This window comes from Gopherus evgoodei, chromosome 19, assembly GCF_007399415.2.
Source record: "Gopherus evgoodei ecotype Sinaloan lineage chromosome 19, rGopEvg1_v1.p, whole genome shotgun sequence".
Classification (NCBI taxonomy): domain Eukaryota; kingdom Metazoa; phylum Chordata; order Testudines; family Testudinidae; genus Gopherus; species Gopherus evgoodei.
In genome coordinates this window covers 368,709-395,216 of record NC_044340.1, presented here as the reverse complement: position 1 = coordinate 395,216, position 26,508 = coordinate 368,709, and the positions used below count along the sequence as shown (strand labels likewise).

Sequence of the window (26,508 nt, the reverse complement as noted above, 5' to 3'; positions counted from 1 at the left end):
ACCTGACCCTTATGGGCGTGGGTGGGACCCCATTCAAGGTACCCGTGGCAAGGGTACACCTGAAATGGGGGGCCAAGGAGGGCCCCAAGGATGTGGGGGTACACCAATATTTGCCCACTGACGTGTTAATGGGAGGGGACCTTGAGGACTGGCCTAGTAACACCCAGACTGCCCTGGTCGTGACTCGAAGTCAGAGTCGGCAAAGGGCACTGCTCCCCGACAACGGGGAAGGTACTTGACCCGAGGTGCAGGACCCTAACCCAGGGAGCGGGGAACGCCCAGGGGCACAGTTCAGAGAGGCTGCGGCCTCAGACCCAGCCAGCAAGAGAGAGCCGGTCCCCATCCCTGTCCCAGCTGCTGAGTTCCAGGCCGAGTTGCAGAAAGGTCCCTCCTTGTGGAAGCACAGGGACCGGGCTGACCTTAGTGCGGTACAGACCATGAGGAGAGGTTGCAAAGAGAGGTTCCTGTGGGAGAAGGGGTTCCTGTACCGAGAATGGGCTCCCCCAGGGGAAGTAGAGTCATGGGGGATCAGGAGGCAGCTGTTGGTTCCCCAGAAGTTCCGTCACAAGCTGTTGTACCTGGCCCATGACATCCCTCTCGCAGGGCACCAGGGAATCCAGCGCACCAGGCAGAGGCTGCTACAGAACTTTTATTGGCCTGGGGTCTTTACCCATGTCCAACAGTACTGCCAATCCTGTGACCCCTGCCAGAGGGTGGGGAAGGCCCGGGACAAGGGGAAAGCGGCTTTGAGGCCTTTACCCATCATAGAAGAACCTTTCCAGAAGGTGGCCATAAACATAGTGGGACCCCTCAGCAAGACGACCCGGTCAGGGAAGAAATACATCCTGGTGGTGGTGGATTTTGCCACTCGCTACCTCGAGGCGGTGGCCTTGTTCTCTGTTGAAGCAGACGCAGTGGCAGATGCGCTGCTGACAATTTTCAGCCGGGTGGGGTTCCCCAAGGAGGTCTTAACGGACCAGGGGTCCAACTTCATGTCGGCTCTGCTCCGGTCCTTATGGCAGAAATGTGGGGTCCAGCACAACTGGGCCTCAGCGTATCACCCCCAGTCCAACGGGCTGGTAGAAAGGTTCAACGGGATGCTGAAGATGATGCTAAAAACATTTATGAGCCAGCACCCGCAAGATTGGGACAAGTACTTACCTCACCTGCTGTTTGCGTACAGGGAGGTACCCCAGGAATCTACCGGGTTTTCACCTTTCGAACTGTTGTATGGAAGGCGGGTGAGGGGGCCCCTAGACCTAATGAGGGACGAATGGGAGGGGAAGGCCGCTCCCGAGGGAGAGTCAGTGGTGGAGTATGTCCTGACCTTCCGGGAAAGACTGGCCGAGCTCATGGGCCTGGCCAGGGAGAATCTGGCCCGAGCCCAGAGGAGGCAGAAGGTCTGGTATGACCGCACAGCACGAGCCCGTGCCTTCGCCACCGGGGATCAGGTGATGGTTCTCATCCCCGTGAGGAGAAACAAACTCCAGGCCCCCTGGGAAGGGCCCTTCAAGGTGATCAAGCAACTGAATGAGGTAAACTATGTGGTGGAGCTGTCAAACCGGGCACATCACCGTCAGGTGTACCATGTGAACATGATGAAACCATACTATGACAGGGGGAATGTGGTGTTGGCCGTGTGTGGACATTGGGAGGGGCAGGGAGATGACCCCTTAGTAGATCTATTCCCTGGGACAAAAGCTGGTTTCCCCTCTCTGATCAACTGACCCCGGGCCAGCATGCTGAGATCAGAGGGGTGCTGCATCTATACCGACAGCTGTTTTCCAACCAGCCTGGACGCACTAATTTGACTGTCCACCGGGTGGAGACCGGGACACATGCCCCTATAAGATGCTCCCCTTTTCGGGTCACTGGTAAAACTGCCCAGGATCTTGAAAGAGAGGTCAGGGACATGCTGGCTTTGGGGGTGATCCAGCCGTCTTCCAGCCCTTGGGCCTCACCAGTGGTGCTAGTCCCCAAGAAGGATGGGTCCATCCGGTTCTGTGTGGACTATCGAAAGCTCAATGCCATCACCGTATCTGATGCCTACCCTATGCCCAGGCCTGACGAGCTCCTAGACAAGCTGGGAGGTACTCGGTACCTCACCACTATGGATCTTACCAAGGCTACTGGCAAGTGCCGCTGGACGCAGATGCCAGGCTAAAATCGGCCTTTATCACCCCTCTGGGGCTCTATGAGTTTCTGACCCTGCCCTTCGGCCTCAAGGGAGCGCCGGCCACCTTCCAGTGCCTGGTGGATCAGCTACTGAGGGGGATGGAGAGTTTTGCCATGGCGTATATTGACGACATCTGCGTCTTCAGCCAGACCTGGGAGGACCACATGTCCCAGGTTAAACAAGTCCTAGACCGCCTCCGAAAGGCTGGGTTAACAGTAAAGGCTGAGAAGTGCAAGGTGGGGATGGCTGAAGTATCTTACCTGGGCCATCGGGTGGGGAGCAGCTGCCTGAAGCCGGAACCAGCCAAGGTGGAGGTGATCAGAGACTGGCCTGCTCCCCAAACCAAAAAGCAGGTCCAGGCCTTTATTGGGATGGCGGGGTACTATCGAAGGTTCGTGCCCCACTTTAGTGCCATAGCCGGCCCCATCACTGAACTGTGCAAAAAGGGGAAGCCAGACAAGGTGATCTGGACTGAGCAGTGCCAGGAGGCTTTCCGGGCGCTGAAGGAGGCTCTGGTTAGTGGCCCAGTTCTGGCAAACCCAGATTTTGACAAACCCTTTATGGTGTTCACTGGTGCCTCAGACACGGGACTGGGGGCAGTGTTAATGCAGGAGGATGAAAAGGGGGAAAGACACCCCATCGTGTACCTGAGTAAGAAGCTGCTACCCCAGGAACAAAGCTACGCGGCCATCGAGAAGGAATGCCTGGCCATGGTGTGGGCCCTTAAGAAGCTAGAGCCATATCTCTTTGGGCGACACTTCACCGTGTACACCGACCACTCTCCCCTGACCTGGCTGCACCAGATGAAAGGAGCCAATGCCAAGCTCCTGAGGTGGAGCCTGCTCCTGCAGGACTATGACATGGACGTGGTCCATGTGAAGGGAAGTGCCAACCTGACAGCGGACGCGTTGTCCCAGAGAGGGGGCCCTGAACTTCCCCAGGTCACTGGGCAGAATGACCCCGCTCAGTTCAGTCTCGAAGGGGGGAGAGATGTGATGCAGTAGGGACTGTCTGTGTGGGGAGTGGGAGAGCAGGGGAGGACTTTAGGGGATGGACGATGCCGGGGCCTGTAACCTGAGCTAGGTAAGGGAGGGGAAAGGTCAACACCTTTGCCCGGGAAGGGGAACAAAGGAAGGGAGTGGCAGGAGGGAAGCAGTTTGAGTTTGGGCTTGGGCCTGTGTGGGCGGAATTCAGGGTATCCTAGCTAGGATCCAAGCACCCTGAAAGCCCAGAGGGACTCGGTGGAGGGGTCCTGACTGTGCCTGCAAGCTCTGCTGTGACCGGTGTTCCTGTTGTCCAATAAACCTTCTGTTTTACTGGCTGGCTAAGAGTCACTGTGGGTCCCAGGAAGAGGGGTGCAGGGCTGGACTCCCCACACTCCGTGACAAGAAGTTATGGGCTTGAAGCAGAAATCACCAGGTGAGGTTCTCTGGTCTGGGTTTTATATAGGTCAGATGATCCATGATCATAATAGATCCTTCTGGATTTGAAATCAGTGAACCTAGGTTTCCTGACTCCTAGCCTGGTGCCCCCATCTACTGACCCAAGCTGCCTTTCCTCTGGTTGCAGGAGCTTTTAATCAAGCTCAGACACTGCACTGGAATGAAAAACCATGATGCTAGGTACAGAACCTGTCAGTGCTGATTCCTGTTGGCTATTGTTCCAGCAAGGTCCACAGTTCCCTTCAAGCAGTCCTGGACACCAGCCAGGCAAGACGAGTGCTAAAGTATTTTGTTCTCTCCCCAAAGGGAACAATGCATGCTATACTAAGCACAGGCTGTATCTTCATCTCTGTGCTTGGATAAGGTGCTGCTGATTTACCTTGGCTGTGCCAAGGATGATATTAGCACATAACGTTAATGGAAACCAAAACTGAAGCTGCTGTCACAAAAATAAGCACATCACAGCAGGGCATAAAATAATTTCCTAATACACGTTTCATGTCACTTGAGGATTTCTTTGAGGTTCCAGCTAACTTCCTAATGATTAAATGTATGCTAATGTTGTTATGAATTTGCCAATGCGAAATAGAGCATAAGATACTAATGCCTGTTTTAATTTGCATTAGTAAATTATATGCTGCTAATGTGCTTGTCTGTACCTACTGCATGCACCCAGCTAATGGAGTGTAACAAACAGCTATTTATGGGAGGGTCATTAGAATACGGCTATGTTGATTGCCAAGCTAATCGTTTCAGTGATACATGGGAACAAAACTCCCTGCCCACTGGGTGGCTAATGCAGGCAAGGCTAAGGCTGCTGTCTGACTAAGCAAATGAGAGACGACTGAGCAAACTGTAAAGAGCACTAGCAAACTCTGCTGAAGTGCAGCCCTGCTCAACGTTTTGTGCACGGATACCAGCCCTAAAGGAAGGTGACTGAGTTGTCCTAACTGAACGTGAAAGCTCAGAGCAAAAACATTTTAAAATCCATCACTGTTCTCAGTCCCTGCTCTTCCTTCTCAGTTCAGCCCAGCTCTCTTGCCAGAGCTTCTCTGCTGGGAACACTGTCTCCTTGAGGTTGTCAGCATTACTGGGCTCATTTCTATAAACGTTCCATGAAAAGCCACCAAAGGCTCTGTGCATGACAACCTAGGGCAAGTCAATTTGGACCCTAAAACTGGTTATCCAAGTTTGACTATTCAGATCCTTATGCCGCTAGTTTAAAAAATTTTGGCCATCTGCCTCTGCAAAATGAGACTATTACATACGCCTCCTGTGGACTGACTGAGGGCACTTTCCCACAGAGCCCCTGTCCTGCAGCCTGCAAGCATGGCCAGGAAACTCTGCCCCTCCTGCCCCACACACCCCTCTCTTTCTCTCTCTCCCCCAAAGTGACAGCTTGCGATTCCAACACAGTGCTCAGTACATCAGACCTAATGTCATTTTCTCAGGCGGCAAAGTAAGATCCTCGGGTGAAAGATAATGCAGCAAACACAGGGGAAGTGTAACTTCCATCTCTGGCTTAGAATGGGGTCTCCTGACTAGTCCAAGGTATGGTCGGGGTTCTTCTCTCAGCACAGCTTACTGAATCCATTTGCCCTTGGAAAGGGGGCCTTAGGGCTTGGGGTACACACCAAATGCTGAGCTCTCTGGAAATCTGACCTTACATGGCTTGTCCAGGGTCCTGCAGGAGGCTGGCAGTAAAACTGGAATTGGGGTGGGGAGTGGGGGTCGTGACTCCACACCTGGCTCTGAACCACAAGACCATCCTGACTCTGGCCATGAGTCAGTACCTGGTTGGGGTTTTGGTGGGGCGGGAGGGGATTTCTTCAAGTGGTTCCTGCCTTTATGAATCAGACTTCCTCTTGTCATACCCCAGCCAGCGGCTGCCCGCGCTCCCACAGCCACAAGGTGTACAAGTGCATTGATCTGAAATCTGAACTTGGGCTAAATGGGGAAGGTCTGAGCCTCTGCAGCCTGGACAGGCAATATGGGGGTTAGGTCAGCTGATCTCTTCTGGTCTGCCCCCAACCGGAGGTTCATCAGGCTTTGCCGTGCAGTGGCCAGAGCTGCTGGTGGTAGCTTTTCATGTTTGGCCTGTTCAGCTTGCTGCATCTGCAGTGTTTTTTGGTTGCCTGGATTTTTCGAAGTTGCAGCTGCATCCCCAACTGATGGGCTCTCAACAGGGTGAGCTGCACCTGCGGCTGCTGCTTCGGGTTCCTGGCAGACGAATTTGAAACGCTGTTTGCAGAAGCTGCTTGGGTGTTGCTGAGGGAACGTCGGTCCATATCCCAGGGCTGTGAACAGGCTTTCCTGTCATGCAATGCCCTGGCGTGTGGCGTTGCCTTGACTGCGTCCATCTTCTCCTCATGCTCGCCCTTGGCTCATGTTCCAGGCAGGGTTGGTTTCTCAGCTCTGGCTGAATGATGGGGGACGTCGGGGGCAGGTCTCCTTGCCCCAGGCCACCTCTGACCGCCTCTTCAGTAAGTTCTAAACATCCAGTAGTTTCACAGCTAGGAAATGGCTTTTTCCTATCCCCTCCCTGCTTCTATGGTTCATAAATAATGGTCTGGGTTCACCTTGCACTGATCCTGAGGGATCATACGCCCCCTGGAGAGAGCAAGCAGGCAGAGGAGGGGTCTTCACCCAGGAGAGGAAGGACAGCTTTAATTTCCTAGCAGGGCTCAGTTCCTAGGCAGCTTCCTAGGAGCTATGCTGAACTAGCCTCTCCAGGGGCTGATGGGCTAGCAGCAGGCGCCTGGGGTTGTGGGCATCCTGCTCCTCTAGAAGCCAGTGTAACTGGAGGCCAGATACAGACTCAAGCATTTAGCAAGTTGCATTATAACTTTCTTCCCCCTGTGGCTTTGCAGTCTATTTGCACTTCCTCCTTCTGGGGGATTCACAAATATCACCTGAGTGCAGGGGAAGTTAGAGCTGGAAGCAGCGTGTCTCTCTCAGCAACCCCAGCTAGGGGCAGAGCTCTAATAACTGCCAGGTGGGAACAGGAGCGGCACTAGGGTTTTTAGTATCAGAGGGTAGCCGTGTTAGTCTGGATCTGTAAAAGCAGCAAAGAATCCTGTGGCACCTTATAGACTAACAGACGTTTTGGAGCATGAGCTTTCGTGGGTGAATACCCACTTCCTCAGATGCATGTAATGGAAATATCCAGGGGCAGGTGTATATATATGTGTGCTAGCAAGCAAGCTAGAGATAACGAGGTCAGTTCAATCAGGGAGGATGAGGCCCTGTTCTAGCAGTTGAGGTGTGAAAACCAAGAGAGGAGAAACTGGTTCTGTAATTGGCAAGCCATTCACAGTCTTTGTTCAATCCTGAGCTGATGGTGTCAAATTTGCAGATGAACTGAAGCTCAGCAGTTTCTCTTTGAAGTCTGGTCCTGAAGTTTTTTTGCTGCAGGATGGCCACCTTAAGGTCTGCTATAGTGTGGCCAGGGAGGTTGAAGTGCTCTCCTACAGGTTTTTGTATATTGCCATTCCTAATGTCTGATTTGTGTCCATTTATCCTTTTCCGTAGAGACTGTCCAGTTTGGCCGATGTACATAGCAGAGGGGCATTGCTGGCATATGATGGCGTATATTACATTGGTGGATGTGCAGGTGAATGAACCAGTGATGGTGTGGCTGATCTGGTTAGGTCCTGTGATGGTGTCGCTGGTGTAGATATGTGGGCAGAGTTGGCATCGAGGTTTGTTGCATGGATTGGTTCCTGAGCAAGAGTTATTATGGTGTGGTGTGCAGTTACTGGTGAGAATATGTTTCAGGTTGGCAGGTTGTCTGTGGGCAAGGATTGGCCTGCCACCCAAGGCCTGTGAAAGTGTGGGATCATTGTCCAGGATGGGTTGTAGATCCTTGATGATGCGTTGGAGGGGTTTTAGCTGGGGGCTGTATGTGATGGCCAGTGGAGTCCTGTTGGTTTCTCTCTTGGGTTTGTCTTGCTGTAGGAGGCTTCTGGGTACACGTCTGGCTCTGTTGATCTGTTTCTTTATTTCCTCGTGCGGGTATTGTAGTTTTGAGAATGCTTGGTGGAGATTTTGTAGGTGTTGGTCTCTGTCTGAGGGGTTAGAGCAGATGCGGTTGTACCTCAATGCTTGGCTGTAGACAATGGATCGTGTGATGTGCCCGGGATGGAAGCTGGAGGCATGAAGGTAGGCATAGCGGTCGGTGGGTTTTCGATATAGAGTGGTGTTAATGTGACCATCACTGATTTGCACCGTGGTGTCAAGAAAGTGGACCTCCCGTGTAGATTGGTCCAGGCTGAGGTTGATGGTGGGGTGGAAGCTGTTGAAATCATGGTGGAATTTTTCCAGAGTCTCCTTCCCATGGGTCCAGATGATGAAGATGTCATCAATGTAGCGTAGATAGAGAAGGGGTGTGAGTGGACGAGAGCTGAGGAAGCGTTGTTCTAGGTCGGCCATGAAGATATTGGCATATTGTGGGGCCATGCGGGTGCCCATAGCAGTGCCACTGATCTGGAGATATATATTGTCATCAAATTTGAAATAGTTGTGTGTAAGTATAAAGGCACAGAGCTCAGCAGCCAGTTGTGCTGTGGCATCATCAGGGATAGTGTTCCTGACAGCTTGTATTCCATCTGTGTGTGGGATGTTTGTGTAGAGAGCCTCTACATCCATGGTGGCTAGGATGGTGTTTTCTGGGAGGTCACCAATGCATTGTAGTTTCCTCAGGAAATCAGTGGTGTCGCGGAGATAGCTGGGAGTGCTGGTGGCATAGGGTCTGAGTAGAGAGTCCATATATCCAGATAGTCCTTCAGTGAGAGTGCCAATGCCCGAGATGATGGGGCGTCCAGGATTTCCGGGTTTGTGGATCTTGGGTAGTAGATAGAATAACCCTGGTCGGGGCTCTAGGGGTATGTTGATTTCTTCTGGTGTTAGTGTAGGGAGTGTCCTGAGTAGATGCTGTAGTTTCTTAGTGTATTCCTCAGTGGGATCTGAGGGAAGTGGCCTGTAGAATTTTTTTTGTTTGTTTTTGCCATCCTAGGCAGCAACGCTGCTCCTCTGAGCATTCGGTGGCAGGGGTCCTTCCGCTCTGCGTCTTCGGGGCACTTTGGCGGCGGGTCTCAGAGCAAGTGAAGGACCCGCCACTGAATTTTCACCATGGACAGCAAAATGCCGCCCCCCAAATCCTGCTGCCCTAGGCACTGTCGCCTAGTGGAAGTGCCGGCCCTAGGTGGGAAGGGGACAGAAATGTGCTATTACCGCAGATACCATATGGACAGAGGTACAAAGCAGTTCACTTTCCTGCCACTCCCCAGTGCAGTGTATGTGTGTGTGTGTCAGGGTTCCTACCCACTCTGAAATCTGGGGTACAGATGTGGAAAGACCCTCTAAATTTATTTCTACCAGCTTAGGTTAAAACTTTCCCAAGGCACAAATCCTTCCTTGTCCTTGGACGGTATTGCTGCCACTACCAAGTGATTTAGACAAAGATTCAGGAAAATGACCACTTGGAGTTCCTGTTTCCTCAAAATATCCTCCCAAGCCCCTTCACCCCCTTTCCTAGGGAGGCTTGAGAATAATCTACCAACAAATAGGTTAACAAAGAGAGCACAGACCAGACCCTTTGGTTTTTAGTGTCCTAAAAACCCATCAGGTTCTTAGAAGATGGTTTTTTAGAGGTGCTTCTTTATTATAAAGGAAAAAGTAAATCCAGATGGAAGGTAATTTTACAGGGTAATAAAAAGATTTAAAACAGAGGATTCCCCTCCTAGGCTCAACTTCAAAGTTACAAAAACAGGAATAAACCTCCCTCATAGATTATCTTTTTTGTTTTAGCTTGTGAATTTTCCCTGTGCTAACACATTGTAAGTAATACATCTAAAATTACAGAAATTTTCTTGCTATCATTTCAGTAGGAGCTGGGTTACCTGCTCTCTCTCTCTCTCTCTCTCTCCCCCTAAGCAGAAGGAACAAACAAAACCTCTCCTCTCCCTCCCCTCAGCCCCTGATTTGAAAGTATCATCTTTCCCCATTGGTCCGTCTGGTCAGGTGCCAACAAAGTTAATTGAACTGATTAACCCAGGGGTAAGCAACCTATGGCACGGGTGCCGAAGTCAGCATGCGAGCTGATTTTCAGTGGCACTCACACTGCCTGGGTACTGGCCATTGGTCTGGGGGGCTCTGCATTTTAATTTAATGTTTAAATGAAGCTTCTTAAACATGTTTAAAACCTTCTTTACTTCACATACAACAATCATTCAGTTATATTAGAGACTTATAGAAAGAGACCTTCTTAAAAACATTAAAATGTATCACAGGCATGCGAAACCTTAAATCAGAGTGAATAAATAAGACTCGGCACATCACTTCTGAAAGGTTGCCAACCCCTGGATTAACTGCTTACAGGTAAGTGATTCTGTACCTCTGGCCAGGAGGGATTTGATGTTCTTGCATATATAAAGGTTGTTACTCTTCCCTTTATATTGATGACAGTATGCCTGGCTCTTTACACCATAGATATAAATACAATCTAGAAAGCAACAGATTTGCTGGCTGTAATGGCTGGGTTGCCCTTTCCCATGCTGCAAAGTGTGCACAGGCGCCATTCAATGGGCCAGGGGCCACAGCCAGTCCTTGTGGCTTCAGTGGATGCACCCACTTGCAATAGTCCACAGATCAGGCGGGGTGCTCCCTTCCTGCTCCCCTGGACTGTGAAGGAGAAGGCCCAATCCTTCCCCATGCCTTCGCTGTCCCATCCCATCTCAGGGTTATGGCTAACACAGGGCTGACGGCAACAGGAGAGGGGCCCATCCGAATGTGCCATCACCGTGGGCTGGTCAGTGTGTTGGCACCGTTGCCTCCTGCTCCGTGAGCTGTGCCTTTCGGGTGGTGTCTCTGATGGCTTTGAGAAAGCGCATAAACCCTGTCCCGCCGGTTCCCCTTTCTAAGAGCACTGCCGTGTCCTTGTGGACACAGCCCCCGAGCTGCGGCTGCTGCTGCTCCACTCGGCACCTCACGGCCGGGATGGTGATGTACTTGGTGGCGATCTGTATGTGATAGCTCCGTAGGTCCGCCAGCGCCGACACGCACTTGTTGAAAGCTGCATGCAGGCCTGCGTCTCCTGTTTCCAGGACAAACTGCCGGAGGGAGGGGCCAGAAGCTAGGGTCTGAATGAAGGCCCTGTGAGCTGCTGGCATGTAATCCCTCATGCAACCAAGGTACTCTGCTGAGAACCCTGCAACAGCAAGGCAAGAGCATTAGTTTGGGAAATGCAGTGAGAGAGCTCGGCACTCGCCGCCACTAAAGAAAAAGTGCTGGGCCAAAACGGTGGTGGTGGTTACCTAGCTCAGCCCTGCTTTGCTCCGCGCTATGTGACAAATATCACTCCTTGGAGTGAGTGCGTTACAAAAACACATTTAAATCATTGGCCCCCTTGGTGACTGATTCTCTCTCCCAACTCCACTGCCCTGCTCTAAACTCTTACCCCACGACTGCTCTATTGCTGAAGTAGTGATTCCCTCTGAAAACTATCCGAGCCCATTGCTTCTTTACTGAGTAGTGTGGGCCAGGCAGCTGGCAAGCGGGGTGCAGAGCTGCCCAGGGGTGAGAAGAAGTGGGGCAATTTGCCCCAGGCCCTGTGCCCCGGAGAAGCCCCCACGAGAGTCTTTCGGGTCCCCTGGAGCAAGGTCCTTCACTTGCTCTAGGGGCCCTGGAAAACTCTCATGGGGCCTGGGCCCCCAGAGCTTCTTCCGCTCCGGGTCTTCGACCCACGGCGGGGGGGTCCTTCTGCCCCGGGACCCACTGCCAAAGTGCCTGGTCTTCGGTGGCAATTCAGCAGCGGGGGGTCCCCCACCACTGAAGACCCCAGGTCCCCTGAATCCTCTGGATGGCCTTGGCGGTGTGTGTGCGCACACGGTTTCTAATAACCTGTTGCTAAGCTGAGGCTAGTGGCCCCACTGTTTGTTCTGGCTCGGGCCCACAGGAGGTTTGTTTTTGTTCTGTTCTGAGGGAAAATCCCTTTCTGGGGAGACCCCGGTCTCTTGCCCACACGTGTCTGGCAGGAGTCTTCTGGACTAACCCGCTGAATAATATTCTAGTGGCTGGTGCACCAGAACCGGAAGTTCTTGGTGAAAGGCTCGTGTACTAGTCCCACAATAACTGCAGCTTCCACCCTCAGCTATTTCCACTTACCTTGGGCTGCACTGTGCTGGATTCCTAGCAGTACGTCAAAGCACTGTAATGTCGAGCTCTGCGCCGCACTGCCGCCGAAAAACTGCTTGGGGCTGTCCCACACCCCCTCGTACACCAGCCCCTCTGGCATCAGGAAATTGTCCTTCCAGCTGGTTCCAAAAACATGAAGCGAGAAGCAATTGCATGGCCTTTCCCATACTGAATGTGCTAACTGCCTGTTGGGGTTTCCGTGTGGCTTGACCCGCCATGGTGATAGACACTAGTGACTTGCAGCACAGGCAACTTCTCATCAGACAATCGTTCCTGGAAACAGTGGTTCTGCCTTAACGCAGCCCAATGCAAGATCTGTGTTCTGTTAACTCGGAGTGACTTTAGCACCACCAAGGTCTAAGCCGCCCCCTAGTTATCCCCATCATGGAAGCACTGTGCTACCTGCAGGAAGGGGAACTCGGGGCTGTGATGCAGGCTTCCAGGCAGTGCCTGTTGGACTGAGCTGGGAACGTCTTAGCTCTTTATCCAGCATGGGATAGGCAAAGTTTCTCAGGTAACATCACGGTAGGGTGACCAGATAGCAAGTGTGAAAAATCAGGGTGTGTGTGTGTGTGGGGGGGGAAATAGGGTCCTATAGAAAATGAAGTCCCTACTATTGGCACATCTGGTCACCCTACTTTTCGGCTCACTAGTCCAGTTTTTTGTAAAGTGGCCACCGCTCGCCGGAGAGGGCGAGACATAGACAAGGAAAAGGGGAGGGGAATGGAGCTGGTGTCAGGAAGGGGAAGCAGAAGGCTAAATACCCGCTCTTGCTGGGAGGTGAGAACTCAGTGTGCATTTATAAAACGATGGAGCAAATATTATAGATATTGCTTAATGATGATTTTTTCCCCCCATTTTAAGTGGGTACATTCTCTCTCCTTATACCTAATTGGAAATTGCACACCTCCTGCTTTGGGGTAGGATCAACCCCTAACTGAGCGGGCTGGAAGAATTTTTTCTGTAGTAGGCAGATTATACTGTAACTGCTGTTTTCTTACACCATCCGGTGCAGGTCCCTGTGGGAGGCAGGGTATTGGTCTGATGCAGTCTAGTGACTCGTTTGTTCCTAATAAGAGAGAGTGACCCAAAGATGGTACATACCCTGAGAGGTAGATGCGAAGGGATCTGAAAAACACTTCTGGATTTACACACTCTGTGGAGACACGGAACATTCATTCGGGTTAATGAGTGCATTGGAGCCATGAGCAACATGTGAAACTAACCCTTAGAGCCCTGGCTTATCAGATATCGCCTTTTGCCAGCAATGTGAGTGCTGTCAGATATTATTTGATTTGGAGAGATTCCATGCCCCTTCCTGATTTGGTTTAAAGTATTTAATCTGTTTAATGGATACATTTCTAAAATGTCACATTAGCCTATTCCTGAACCCAGCACTGCACAAACTGGGTGATCACATTCAGGGGAGCCCCTTGCTTGCTTGGCCTCTCCGCAGGATAAAGTACAATTTGTGGCAGCCAACTGGAAACTGGCTCTGCTGCTGGCACAGAGGATTGGCGCATTGCTCTGTGGTGCCAGGCAGGGCTCTTCCCCAGCCATGCACAGGCAGTGGTCTGCAGACATCCCTTGCCCATGAATACTTGGGCAACTTGAGGGAAGTAATGCTATTGGCAGTTAGTGGTACTTGCAGTTCGCTTCATTTAGTGAGCCAAAGTGGTTTCCATAACAGTTCCCAGACCCGGCATCGTGCTATGGCTTTAGCACCAGAGATGGTAACTCGTGATGTGGATTCAGTTCTGAACTTCAGTCTCCTGCTCATTTCAGTGTGTAACAGTGCTGCTGTCTGTTTGTCTCTGCGATCCCTCTCACGGGCATGCTGACTGGCATACGTGCTGAAACGTGTATTTGGTGAGACAAGCTTAGAATAAAATGCATCTCATTTCAGCAGAGCACTGACCGTGAGATGTCTTTAGGGACAGGAAATTAGTTCTTTGGCTGAAATAACGTCCAAAACTGGGCATCCACAGACATGTGGGAAGGGTTCAGGAGCTTCCTCAATCAGCATCAAACTCAATACATCCCTGTGAATCATTACACACTTGTTCTAATTGCCTATCTGACCACAAAGGAGACTCTGCAACAGACTCAGGGAGCTAACTACAAGCTGTTGTGTGTGTAGGGGTGGGGAGGGGGTCTCTCTACCTGGAAGTAATAAAATAGGGATTGATTGTTGCATGAATGTCAATTTTGTTGTGGGATTTTTTGGTCAGAATTTGCAAGCACAGCTATCAAGTCTAAGCACTTACCGTGAATCAGTTTGAAAGCTTCACGCATCTTGCATATAGACAAGGCCACATCCTGCAGTGCTGTTTCCAAGGAGCACAGACCATGATGCAATATGGCATTGACAATAATGGGGATTGCCTTGGAGGGAACAGAGGAAAAACACTCTTGGTATCCAGAACACAAGGGTCAGACTTTCTGAGGAAAGAGACTGCAGTGTGTCCCAGGTCACTCCCAGCTGTGATACTGTCGGGTTCTCCAGCAGGAGCCACCACAGGGATTGGTGGGGAATGAAACTGGGCTTCCATCCCTGGTGCCTCCTTAGCAGGAATTCACTTACAGTGGGGTCATAAAGATGCCACCCTCTTAAAGGGATGGTGTCCAAACTCCTTCTCCACAGCTCTGCAGCTAGAACCTGCAGAGAGATGCTGAGGCGACTCCAGTGGTCAGCAACAGCAGGGAAGGGTGGAAAAGAACAGAGCTAACAGCAGAGCTGTTTATGATAGGAGTCTCCCATCTGTGGGCAAATAAGGAAAAAACAGATCTCAGACTCTGCTGGGTGGAGGATGCAGAGTGATTTCTACAGCACAAGAGTTTAGATGGATGGTGGAAAAACCTGTGCTTGTACTTGGTCACCATGTCCTAGGTGCGTTTGATCACTTTAAACTGCCATAGAATCTACTGGGCAGAATGCTACGTTCCTGTGAGGTAAACTTAATGGAGTTCGTAAGCAGTACTTAATCCAGCGAGCCCAGTGAGCAAGCCCCCTTGCTATTTCATTAGGACTCGGTACCTTGATTCCAGCTGCAGCTGCTGCTTCAACAAGGAGAGAGACTAGGAAGAAACCTTTGTTGCTGTCGCCTCCAGGGAATGAAAACAGGATGTCAAGATTCCTAAGGAAAGAAAGATGCATTCCCCAGGGCTAGGTTAGTAAAATGACCTCAAAGAAATAGCAATTTGTAGCTGATGCTGAGAAACTGTATCCAAGGAGAACCCTGCAGTATAAAAATATCATTAACTAGAAGCTAGTGTGGAACCCAAAGGAAAACATGCAGTGGCTTTTGTATGCAGCTAGACTGCCCGCTTTTCAGAGGAAAATGCATGTAGAAAAGCAAAACCTTTTGAAAACCTGAATTAGGTCCCATAACACCCATTGAGGCTGACCTATACAAAATGGCTGTGAAATCAGTTTGTGTAAGGTGCTGCGTGCACGTTTGCATGTGCTCTCTAAACTACCTTGCAGAACTGAATGGTTTGTTCCTTTCCCATATGTGTGTATGCTATGCTGGTACTCTTTCATACAAGTCACTCCAGGAGCATAAACTAATCAATCCCTGCCTCCCTCTCTCCCCATCAAAAGTAGTTTTATCCTAGTTTTATGATGGAGAAGCTGTAACGCAGCAGTGAAGACGACCCCCCCCATCCTGTTTTGGGGTCGGTGGTGCACTTGTTAGTCTGCCCAGGTTGAGTTGGGGATGCTGCTGTAGCCGTAAGACCAAGCTGCCCTGCCTTTCCTTGCTCTCCCCATGCCTGTAGGGGTGTGCCTGCATCTCCAGCTGGAGGCGTGATTCCAGCACGTGGAGACATACCTGCCCTAGCTTGATGGGCATTAGCACGCTAAGAACTGAATGTAGCCAGGGTGGGGGGCGGGTGGAGCTGCACCTGAGTACGCATGTGCCCAAGAAGCTAGGCATGTACTCAGTGTGGCTAGTCCCTCCCACCCGCTGTGGCTACACACTACTTTGAGCATGCTGGGCATGTCTCCTTGAGGTGGGAATTGCGCCCCTGGGGTCACTCTGGCACAGCGCTCTACAGTCCTGTCATTCGCCAAGACAAACCAGATCTACTTACTCTGCGTTCAGGGGTCTCCAGGCACAGCCGGGGCGGAGCCGCAATTGAGGAAGAAAAAAGAAAGCCGTGAGGAGAAGGAAAGATTGTAAAGCTGTTTTAAGTGAGGACAACCCAGTGCTGTTGAGTGGCCATGACATGGGTTTCCAGGGAACCCTAATTGGGGCTGCATAGACCGTGGGGTTTCCAGCACCCAGTCACAGATGAGGGGCTCAGGGCGGGAACTGACCTATCTGGGTTCAGCTGTTTTGAAAGGAGCAGCCCCTAGTGTCTCACCCTGGCACTGCCAGAGCTGTGTGACCCCTAGTCTTGAAGCAGTCGGTAGCTGAAATGTCCTATGAGAATGTTTGTACCAGATGGGAGGATGCCTGGATCGGTTAATGTGGCACCAGCAGGTGAAAGCGTCTGGACCGCACCTGTATGATTGCATATAAACATATTACAGTGAACCTAGTCAGTGCATTCAGGTGACCTGATCTGGGCATGACCTACAGGTGAGAGCTGCGTGCCTACACCTCCAAGAGGCGCAGGGTGGTGGTGTTGCTACTGTATACAAAATGCTGTGGTGTCTGACAGAGTTGGTCCTGGAGCTCTACATACCCACAGGGGTCTCTCTTCTTCCAGTTTGCCAAAACACAGTCTGCATAGACGAGGATGGGCGGCAGGTCGAGAAGCTCTGAGATCGTGCAGTAAGGCACCGCGAGCACTCTGGGAAGGATCTAGGTTAGACAAGAGTGTTACAGTAACGGCAGATGGCTACTGTACTGGGCAGCGAAACAGGAGAACCTGGGGAGATTCACCCTGTTGGGATGGAAACAAAGGCAGTTTTGCAGATCAGTGCCGAGCAGGGCACTATGAACCCAGGGCATTGTCAGTTCCTGCCTTTCATCCACCGCCTTACGTCGACACACCGGCTCAAGAGAGTGGCACCCAGGCTCAGAGATCATGCTTTTTGCTGCAGTTTGTGTCTTCAGGGACAGAGGCTGGCTGGTTAGCTGGGCTTCCTGCTGCTTGCTCTTCATGCAGCACAGGGGAAAAGAATGGTCATGTTACCGAACACTGCATGCCGTACAGGTAGGTGGGCTAGTAACATTCCCCAGTACTTGCTCCTCAGTCTCTGACCTGCCCTAGTGAAATGGGAGCCAAGCCAGCCACTGGGTGTTGGCATCGTTGATGCTGGAAGATCAGGATGTAGGATAGTAGAGGGTAACAAAGGTGCTGACCTTCACTGTCTGTCTGCCGCCTCCTTGCCATACGTATCCCATTGTGATGAAGCCGAGAGCCAGGCGAGCCAGGCGCAGCTGCCTGTGTCCTCGCAGGTACTGTGTGCTGAGCAGTGGCATCTGCAAGGGCAAAAAGGCATTAGCTCAGCCCCGGGGAAGAGTTAGCTATCGACTGATAACCTGCTGTGTGCAGCACTGGTTAGCTAACCTTTGCTACTTCCCGGCGGAGCTGATGTCCCTCTATCAGGTGGGGCAGGTTGGCTGCGACATTCATCCAGGGAGCATAATAATCTGGCAGTTCTGTCTGTATTAAAAAGAAATCTAAATGAAGGTGTTCCTTTTAACGACGGAATGTTTTCCCTGCTGCGACCCAGCCCCCTTCTGGGTCTGAACCGAGCAGAATCCCGCCTGCCCGCTCATCGGCCTTCCCATATTAGTACAGAACTCCCACTGACTCTCCTCTGCAACTCCAGCAGAAGACTTACGAGTTCAGCTGCAGGCCGTTAAAGGCCAGGTTTTCAAAAGAGCTCAGCGTCCTGGATATGTGCTGGGTGCAGAGCACTGCTGTAAATCTGGTCCCAGTTGTGGGGGCTGGGCACTTGGCTGTGGCCAGGAGCCCTCTGGAAATTCCGGCCCTTCGGAGATCAGAATGTTCCTCTGGGGAGGTCCTGACCAAGAGAACCCGAATGTAGCGGAGAGCTGGAAACAGCGATCGCTTCCCTCTTGGTCCCACCCCATTCCCAATTCTCCCTACTCAGCAACTCAGTGGGAGCTGCGATCTGAAGAGACTTGGTCACAAAATCTGGCAGTGCTGCTCGTTCTCTCGCCAAGGGAAGAACAACAGGAAAGACCCTCATGAGGCCTAGAGCCTGAATATTGGATGGGCAGCTAGTTCTTCCTGCTTCTGTCTTTGCTACAGCAAGACTCAGCTTTGTTAAAGACTGAGGGTATGTCTATGCTGCAATTAGCCCAAGCCCAAGACAGCTGGCAAGGGCCAGGCACACGCATCTAAGGGTTTGTTGAATTGCAGTAGAGATGTTCGGGCTTAGCCCAAGGTCTGGTATCCTCCCACTTTGCAGGATCCTAGAGCCAGGGCTCTAGCCTGAGCCTAGCCATCTACACTGCATTAAACAGCCTCTTAGGCCAAGCCTGAGTCAGCGGGCATGGGCCAGCCGTGAGGTTTTTAATTGCAGTGTAGGCACACTCTTCATGTCTGGCCATTAATCCCTAGCTCCAGCGTATCCCCTTGGAGCCCAGCGAGCATGCAGTGGGCATGTTGGGTGCAGCAGGGAATAATAGCATGCCTTGAAATACGGTAGTTATTCATCAGTAGCTGAAAGAGGGAAGAGGCTACAGAGGCAGAATATTCTCAGAGTAAAACACACATGGTTGTGAAGAAATTGTTCTTGGTTTTGTTTTTACAAATCAATATTCCATTTAACCGAGTGGCAGACAACACATTCACTTGTCCAACCGTGCTCCCTGGTCATGGGCGATGTGGTTTGGCCAGTGTAATGAGAACAGAGAGAATAACCAGTCAGGCTTGACAGAGACATCTAATTTGGGATCACTCAGACACTACGTAAGCATCATGCGAGAAAGAAATGTTTTTTGGTTTTATTCACTTACTGATGGGGAAACTCCCATTTTAAAACCACCATGGCCTGATGGTGCTTTTCAGCACGCTGCACATGTAGATCTGAGGCTTAAATGCACTTCTTCCTATTTATTGGGGTCTGACTGTATGTTTGTGGAGGCCAAAATGTGGCCTGATGTCATACTACAGCAAGGCACTATTTCTCCTGAATGTTTGCACTCCTTATGCTCAAATATATAATTTTAGGATAAATAGTTTGGTGACTTTTTTCCCCCTCACTGACATGATGAAAACCCTTTCTACAGTGGTTTGAAATTGATACAGGCACAAATAAAAAGGAAGTGCAGAGAGAACAAAGATGGTGTTGCACCGGAAAATAAAAGAGGTCGATTATATTCCTCGTATAGCCCAGGAAGAAATGATCCTTAAGTGTCAGTAATAGGTGGAAAGCTCATGAGCAAGTGACATCAAAGTTTCTGCTCTGCTTGCTGGACATTTTGATCATGTAGAAACTTCACTGTATAATCACAATAAGGATCTAGGGATGCTCTGAGGTACAATATGTATTCACTATGGATATTTTAAGTCAAAAATTTCAGTCCATGTAAGTCATTTCTCTTGATTTAAAAACAAATTTGTGTACATTAAAAATTAAGTATTAAATAATCTGTTCTGTCATGTCAAATTCCCATATCTAGATTGTATGTAATCTCCCCTCGTCCATTGCTAGATTCCAAGGCCAGATCTAATTTTGTGCAAGACGTTGGGCCGCCTCCTGATTTTACGCTGTAACTACTTTCTCTGGAGTGAAATCAGAATCTGGCCTGTTATGACCATGTGAACATATTTGTAGCGTATCAGTCAGTCTGCTTTACTTTGGGGCTGGAAAACCAGCCTTGCAATGAGGCTTAAGGAGCTCAAGTCCTCTCTCACTTTTAGTTTATCGAAGAGAAGGTAATCAATTACCTATACACAATGATCGCCAATGTGATAGCAGGGGCTTGTCAACCTCTCTGACAAAGGCATAACAAGATTCAGTGGCAGGAAGTAGATAATTTTATTTTAAATACCTTCAACTTCCAGTGCTGGTGATTCCATCTCCTCCCCTGCTAAGATCTTTCATTTAATCATCCTCACAGCCAGGAAATTACATCTTACTTCAAGGTTGAATGTATCTATCTATCTTTTAAAAAGATCGACCATAGAATTTCTCCCAGCAGCTGGAATAAAGCATCTGTATGCAGGGGATCAGGCTGGTCCATTCTGGCCTTGGAATCTGTGAATGAACTGGGGGATTCAGACATCTCCTTTCCTCATTGGCCATGGGGAGAACAGGATTGCCTGCATTGCTATCAATGGGTTCATAACGCTTATAGCTCTGCACTGAGATTTTATTACAATCACTGGCTTATGTTTCAGGGTTCAGCTGGTTCCCTGCAGGGGTCAGGTGGGAACACGCACCCCAGTTGGCCAGATTGATGCTTCACAGAAAGGAGGAGGGAAAAACAGCACCAGATTAGCTGGAGAAGGGGGACGGGTGGTCTGAAGTGTTAGAGAATTCTTTCCAGATGGGGGCTGATGGGTCGTGCTCAGAGGCTCAGGTTCTAACCACCGATTCTCTCCTTCCCCACGCCCCTTGCGATTTGGGGCTCAGGAAGGAATTTTTTCCCAGGTCAGATGGCAGAGAGTTTTGTGCTTTCCAAGGTCTCTGACCATGTGTTACTGTGCAGATCACTTCCTCCAATTATCTGGGCATATCTAGACAATTCCCTGCCATTGTGGGCCCTCAGACACTTGTGGTACCTTGGTCTCTCCCTGGGATCCACAGTTTACTTAGACCACAGCATTTCTGTCCTCAGGAGACTAAAATTTTTGGGTAAATATAGGGTTATCGGGCTAAAAAATAATGACCTATACAGAATGGATATACAGAAGGTCAAGTGAGATGATCATTAGTTTACAGAGTATAAGGGACCAAGAAACATGAAATGGTTGAGCGCTTAGGTCCCATTGAAGTCAAAGGTGCATTTTGAAAATTATACATTCAGGGTAGCAGGCGCCTAAATCATTTGAGTTTCATAGTTTTAATTCATCCACTGAGTCTCTCAAACCAACTGCAAATGTGTAGCTAATGGCAAATTACACCCATATGACAGGACGGGCTTTCAGCTACTGGTTTAAGGTATAATGTGAAAGTCAGGTGTGTTTAGAGTTTTTTTTTTTTTTAAGTTCTCAACCGTTTTTTGGATAATCTTTACTGGGATTCACCATCTGTTTTAAAGATGGAACCTGGGGCCATTCTAAAGAAAAGAGCTCTCAGCCATGCTTGACGCTGTTTCCATCACTTCACACTGACTCTGAGACATTTTTGGCTTCGGGGTGATGTTTGGGGATACTGCACGTGCTAGCTGTGGTGTTACGTGGGTGGTGAATGAGGAGGAGGTGCTGCGGTGAGGGGCTCTGTGCATTTGGGATATTTGTCACATGGATTTGGCAGCTGGACCAAGAAATCCACCATCAATGCAGTCTCCCTCGTACAAATAACGAAATTGCTTTGTGCAAAGTAGCTGAAGAGTAAGGGTGGTAATGTGTTTGTTACTTCTGTGATCACAATGGTCTAGGACTCTTGGAGTGACATGTATGCAGTTTGTAGCTATGGTCAGGTATGACTCTAATTTCTGATAACTTAAAAATTGGACAATAGCAGACAGCAAAACCCATTGCTTATTCAACCTGGAGATGGCTATGAGCTCTTTTTGCTCAGACTATGTTGGAGCTGTTTCCAGTGCTTCACAGTGTGACTCTACATACAAACTCTCTCAGGCAAGTCACTCTGAAGCCTTAAATGTCTATTATTACAAAACTTGTTTGTTATATGTATATTTTAGTAATTTGTATGTATGCTAAGGAATGGTGTGTGTAAAACAGATACACTATTAGTTATTTAATGCTATTACACATACACTAACAAGCACTTTGCATATAAAATTGCAATAATTACTAATTAGTAAGCAGCAGTGTTATATTTTTGCTATATATAATAGAGCAGATTATTTCATATTGCAATATGAAATAATATCTGCTCTATTTGCTCTAATTTTCTGTACATTGTTGTAGCAGACCAGGCAAATGTGCTGCGTAAAATTTTAACTTGCTACTGTAATACTAAAACTCTTACCAGTGGGTCTGGGAGAATAAAGCCGTATTCTTCTGAAATGTGAAACTCCTCCAGGTTCTGCAGACTCTCACTTTTGTCTTCATGTTCCATGCCTGTGATGTAGCTGCTTAATTTCCCTGCCCATCAGCTCCTGAGCAATGAGAAGTTATCACTACATCAGGAGTTTAAACTCCAAAAGAGTAGGTAAGTAAATGGAAAGACAAGGCAGTTTCAATAGGTTGTAATGTATGGGGATTTTTTTGTTGCCCAGTCAAAATCACCTGATGGCTTATTTTCTATTATCTGTTGCGTACCAGCAAACTGAAAATAGTATCGCTTCTTCCTCTTAATGCTTTCATGAGGTTTGGGAAGTTACAGAGCTGAATCGATCCCTTACCAAATGTAGTGTGTAATAGTCTTTTGATGCAAATTGTCCTGAGCACACAGCAATTGTTCCTTAGGTCAGGGTTAAAGTCAGTTTGTTTGTTTGTTTTTTCTCTCCAGGGGGCTATAAATTACAGAACAACTTGATAGCACCCAGACACACTTTCCCAACAATAGTTGTGCCTTGGTGCCTTTCATCCTGAAGGATCACACAGTGTTGGGGATTTCACTGTGAAGTCCCCATCTCTGAAGAGCAGTCATTTCTGAGATGGGATATGGCAGCTATTAAATAGGGTGCAGCAATATTAAAAAAAAGATTGGGCAGGAAGTGTGAGGGGGGGCCGGGGGGAGAATTAGGAAGGCAGAATTCCTGCACAAATTCCTTTTGGACAATGTGGGTTCAATTTGGCTGGCAACTGGCAGGCACAGCAAGTTTGTTCAAGGACGGTTGAAAATGTTTGCAGTTGGGTTCATAACACCTATATGGGCCCAATGGGCTTGTAAGAGAAGCCATGTTAATGGGCAAGTGATCCAGCCTCTGGTTTTACCTCCAGCACCCTGGGACTTCAGCAGAATTACTTCCAAGTAAAGGAGCTACCCCACAATTAGGAGGGCAAGCACCTTTCAGGTGATGCTCCTCTCGGGATTTAAATATGAATTCTGACCCAGACCAAATCTGTCTCGATTAGCAGATCTCTCTGAGCTATTTTTCACCTCTGCCTGTGTGAACAGGTCATTTTATGTAAGGCTTTGAAAAGCAGCTCTGTTGCAGACTTCTAAGGGTACAAAAAATCAACACTCCTAAGAATAGTGTAGCCCTATGCTGATCTGACCCCTGCTGTAGGCAGCATTAGCTCAACGGAAGATTTTTCTTTGTGGACTTAATCCATCCCCCAAGAGGAGGTTGCTAACTGCAGCAACCAGAGAATTGCTCACACGTTCACTACAGCAATGTGCACACAATGCTACAGCAGCACAGTGCTTCCAAGTGTGGATGTTGTCTTTGGGCAAATCTTATCTGATTTGAAAACCCCTGCTTTACACGAAGTGCTTGACAATTTCTGTGTCTCAAACTGGGGGTCGGGACCCCTCAGAGGGTTGTGAGGTTATTACATGGGGGGCCGTGAGCTGTCAACCTCCACTCCAAACTCCGCTTTGCCTCCAGCATTTATGATGGTGGTAAACTTTAGTACTGGTGACTCCTTTCACATAGCAAGCCTCTGTGTGCGACTCCGCCCCCCCTTATAAATTAAAAATACACTTCCAAACTGCAGTCTTTTATATATTTGAGAGCCACTGCTGTAAAGAAAGTAATTCAATACAGTGCTAGTTTTGGCCAGAGGGTGGCAGTGCTGCGTGCAAAAATGAACCGAGGATCTCAGCGTGGGGAGGAACGTCACATTGCGTTGCGTTCCAGAGGGAACCAATTCCAGCCATTCCCTGGAGGAAAACGGTTCTCACCACACTCTCTCTTTGATGTCTATAGCTAGGGAAGTTGCATGGAAATGCCCTGTAAGGGTTAAAGCTGAAAGCACTTATCCCGACTGCAAGTCTCGCTCCCACCAGTCCCGAGGTGTGGGCCGTACTAGGACTGCGGACAGAGAGCTGGTTTATCTCCAGGCAGGGCCGGCTCCAGGGCTTTTGCCGCCCCAAGCAGCCAAAAAAAAAGAAAAGCCACGATGGCGATCTGCGACAATTCAGCAGGAGGTCCTTCACTCCGAGCGAGAGTGAGGCACCCTGTGCCGAATCCCTGAAAGTGCTGCCCCACTCCCGAGTTGACGCCCCAAGCACCTGCTTGATACGCTTGTGCCTGGAGCCAGCCCTGTCTCCAGGCTTGTCTACCCTTGCAGCAGTACAGCTGTGCCGCTGTAGCACTTGGTGGAGATGCAACCTACAGCCAGGGGCAGGGCTGGCTCCAGGCCCCAGCGTGCCAAGCGTGTGCTTGGGGCGGCATGCCATGGGGAGCGCTCTGCCGGTTGCCGGGAGGGCGGCAGGCGGCTCCGGTGGACCTCCTGCAGGCGTGCCTGCAGAGGGTCTGCTGGTCCCGTGGCTCCGTTGGAGCATCCGCAGGCACGCCTGTGGGAGGTCCACCGGACCAGCGGGACCGGCGAGCAGCAGAGCGCTCCTCGTGGTGTGCCGCTGTGCTTGGGGCGGCGAAATGGCTAAAGCCGGCCCTGGCCACAGGAGAGCTTCTCCCGCCGGCACAGGTACTTCATCTCCTGTCGACGTAGCTACCGCCTCTTGGGGAGAAGTCCTTGCATCAACAAATCCTGATCAACCTCCCGGTATAGATAGCGCTTACGTCATTGCTCAGTGTGTCGGTTTTCCACACCCCGAGCAACACAGTTACACCGACATACGTTCGTAGGGTGTAGGCCAGGGCTCAGTCTGCTGGCATGGCCTGTTGGTTCAAATGCAGGTCTGGGAACCAGGAACTCCAATGCTCCATTCCCATCTCTCTCACTGAGGCTTACAAGTCTTAGAAACGCGACCTTATGTGCATGGGTATGTTCCAGATCTGCAGAATTGTGCCCTCTGTGCCCAAAGGGTTACCGTAAAATCATATAATTGTAGACCTATTTTGAAATGGGAAGTCATCAGCCAGTGAGGTTTTTTTTCTAGCGGGGGGAATTGGGTTTTGGCCCCATGCTGCAGATATCAATGATGTAAAAAATATTTTTTACATCACAAAAAGAAACTATGTACCACTCCCTCAATTTAAGTGCGTCAGTGGCCTCGAATAAAACAAATCTCAGGGCTTGTCTACATCAGAAAGTTGGTGAGGGCGCTGGTGAGGGCGTTACAGCGCTGCAACTTTGAAGGTGTACACATCTGCAGGGCATCACCAGCGCTGCAACTCCCTGTTTGCAGCGCTGGCCGTACTCCCGTTTTGTCTCGGGTGTAGAGGATCCAGCGCTGGTGATCCAGCGCTGGTAATCCAATGTAGACACTTACCAGCGCTTTTCTTGACCTCCGTGGAAGGAGGAAGCCTCTGGTAATCAAGCTGGTCTCCTTCCCCGGCTTGCTCTCGCGTTCCCGGAACCCTGAGCAAGCAGGTCTCCTTCCCTGCGGTTTGCAGGGTGGATCGGGGAACGCGAGAGCAAACCGCGGCGAAGCTGGTCTCCTTTCCCGGTTTGCTCTCGCGTTCCCGGAACCCCCCTTGAAGCCGCCCAACAGCGCTGCAGTGTGGCCACATCTAACACCACTTGCAGCGCTGGTTGCTGTAAGTGTGGCCACTCTGCAGCGCTGGCCCTATACAGCTGTACTAATACAGCTGTAACAACCAGCGCTGCAAAATTTTAAATGTAGACATGGCCTCAGAGCAGGTCATTGACATGTGTACATCAATCTGAATGACCTAGATCACTTCTAATATGGCCAAAGTGTTTGTTTGCTTCCTGAGATAAAGTCCCCCATTCTGTCAGTATGCTTGAGCTCAGCTTACCATGCCTAAGAATGTAAGCCAGTGACAGAAAAAATGGTGGGAGTTGTGGTGGATAATCAGCTGAACATAAAGAAAATACGGTATGAAATGTTGCTGCTGCTGCTGCTGCTGCTAAGTGTAGACAAGCCAAAGTCCAGTTCCAACAGCTCTAATACCAAGTGAAAGAGAAGTTAGTTGTTAGTCTTTTGTCCCAACAAAGTAACAACTGTTTTTTAGCCTGTCAAGGGTGAGAGTTAAAAACTTACTTATTTCTATAAATTTCAAGGAAAACCAACTAAAAACTACCTGGACTAAGGAAACTAAGCATTGTTAGAGAAGATTACCCTTTGTTTTCCCTTCTTAAGACACTCAAGCATTTAAAAAGGTTAACAATAATAAACTGGGGGTCAGTATATAAACACACCATTAGACTGAGGTTTCAGCGATATACAGTTTGTCCAATACTAAAGTTTGACTCTCTGAGTAACAAACACCAGCAGTTGGGTTCATAACACCTTAGTATGGTGTTCTAACTTTGCTAGATAGATGGAATATATGGGCCCAATGGGCTCTTCAGACAAATATTTATCAATGGCTGGAAGCTGAATTGAGACAAATGCAGCCTGGAAATAAGGTGTAAATTTGTAACAGTGAGTGCGGGTAATTCACCAGTGGAACAATACCCAGTGTTGTGATGGAGAATCCTTCACTGGCAAGTTTTTAAAAAGTCCAATCTTCAATCTCAAAATCCATCTACAGCCTAATTCCTTATGCTCTAGAATGTGCCCAAACATGTTATGCAGGAGGTAAGACTAGATGA

At 49.6% G+C, this 26,508-nt stretch overlaps 1 protein-coding gene across 1 annotated transcript in view; it reads right to left on the bottom strand.

Annotated features, from left to right (window-relative positions):
* Positions 1–10,402: 10,402 nt before the first annotated feature.
* The window catches only part of LOC115637222 (indoleamine 2,3-dioxygenase 1-like), a 46,830-nt gene continuing 30,724 nt past the window's right edge, over positions 10,403–26,508 (bottom strand). The window contains exons 2-11 of the mRNA XM_030538259.1: positions 21,902–22,031; positions 17,335–17,430; positions 17,127–17,246; positions 16,504–16,622; positions 15,907–15,921; positions 14,849–14,948; positions 14,079–14,196; positions 12,916–12,967; positions 11,782–11,930; positions 10,403–10,825 (exon numbers count right to left, since the gene is read on the bottom strand). Of these exons, the coding sequence (XP_030394119.1) occupies positions 10,428–10,825; positions 11,782–11,930; positions 12,916–12,967; positions 14,079–14,196; positions 14,849–14,948; positions 15,907–15,921; positions 16,504–16,622; positions 17,127–17,246; positions 17,335–17,430; positions 21,902–21,991 (1,257 nt within the window). The 5' untranslated portion in view covers positions 21,992–22,031 and the 3' untranslated portion in view covers positions 10,403–10,427. The remainder of the gene's footprint in view (positions 10,826–11,781; positions 11,931–12,915; positions 12,968–14,078; positions 14,197–14,848; positions 14,949–15,906; positions 15,922–16,503; positions 16,623–17,126; positions 17,247–17,334; positions 17,431–21,901; positions 22,032–26,508) is intronic.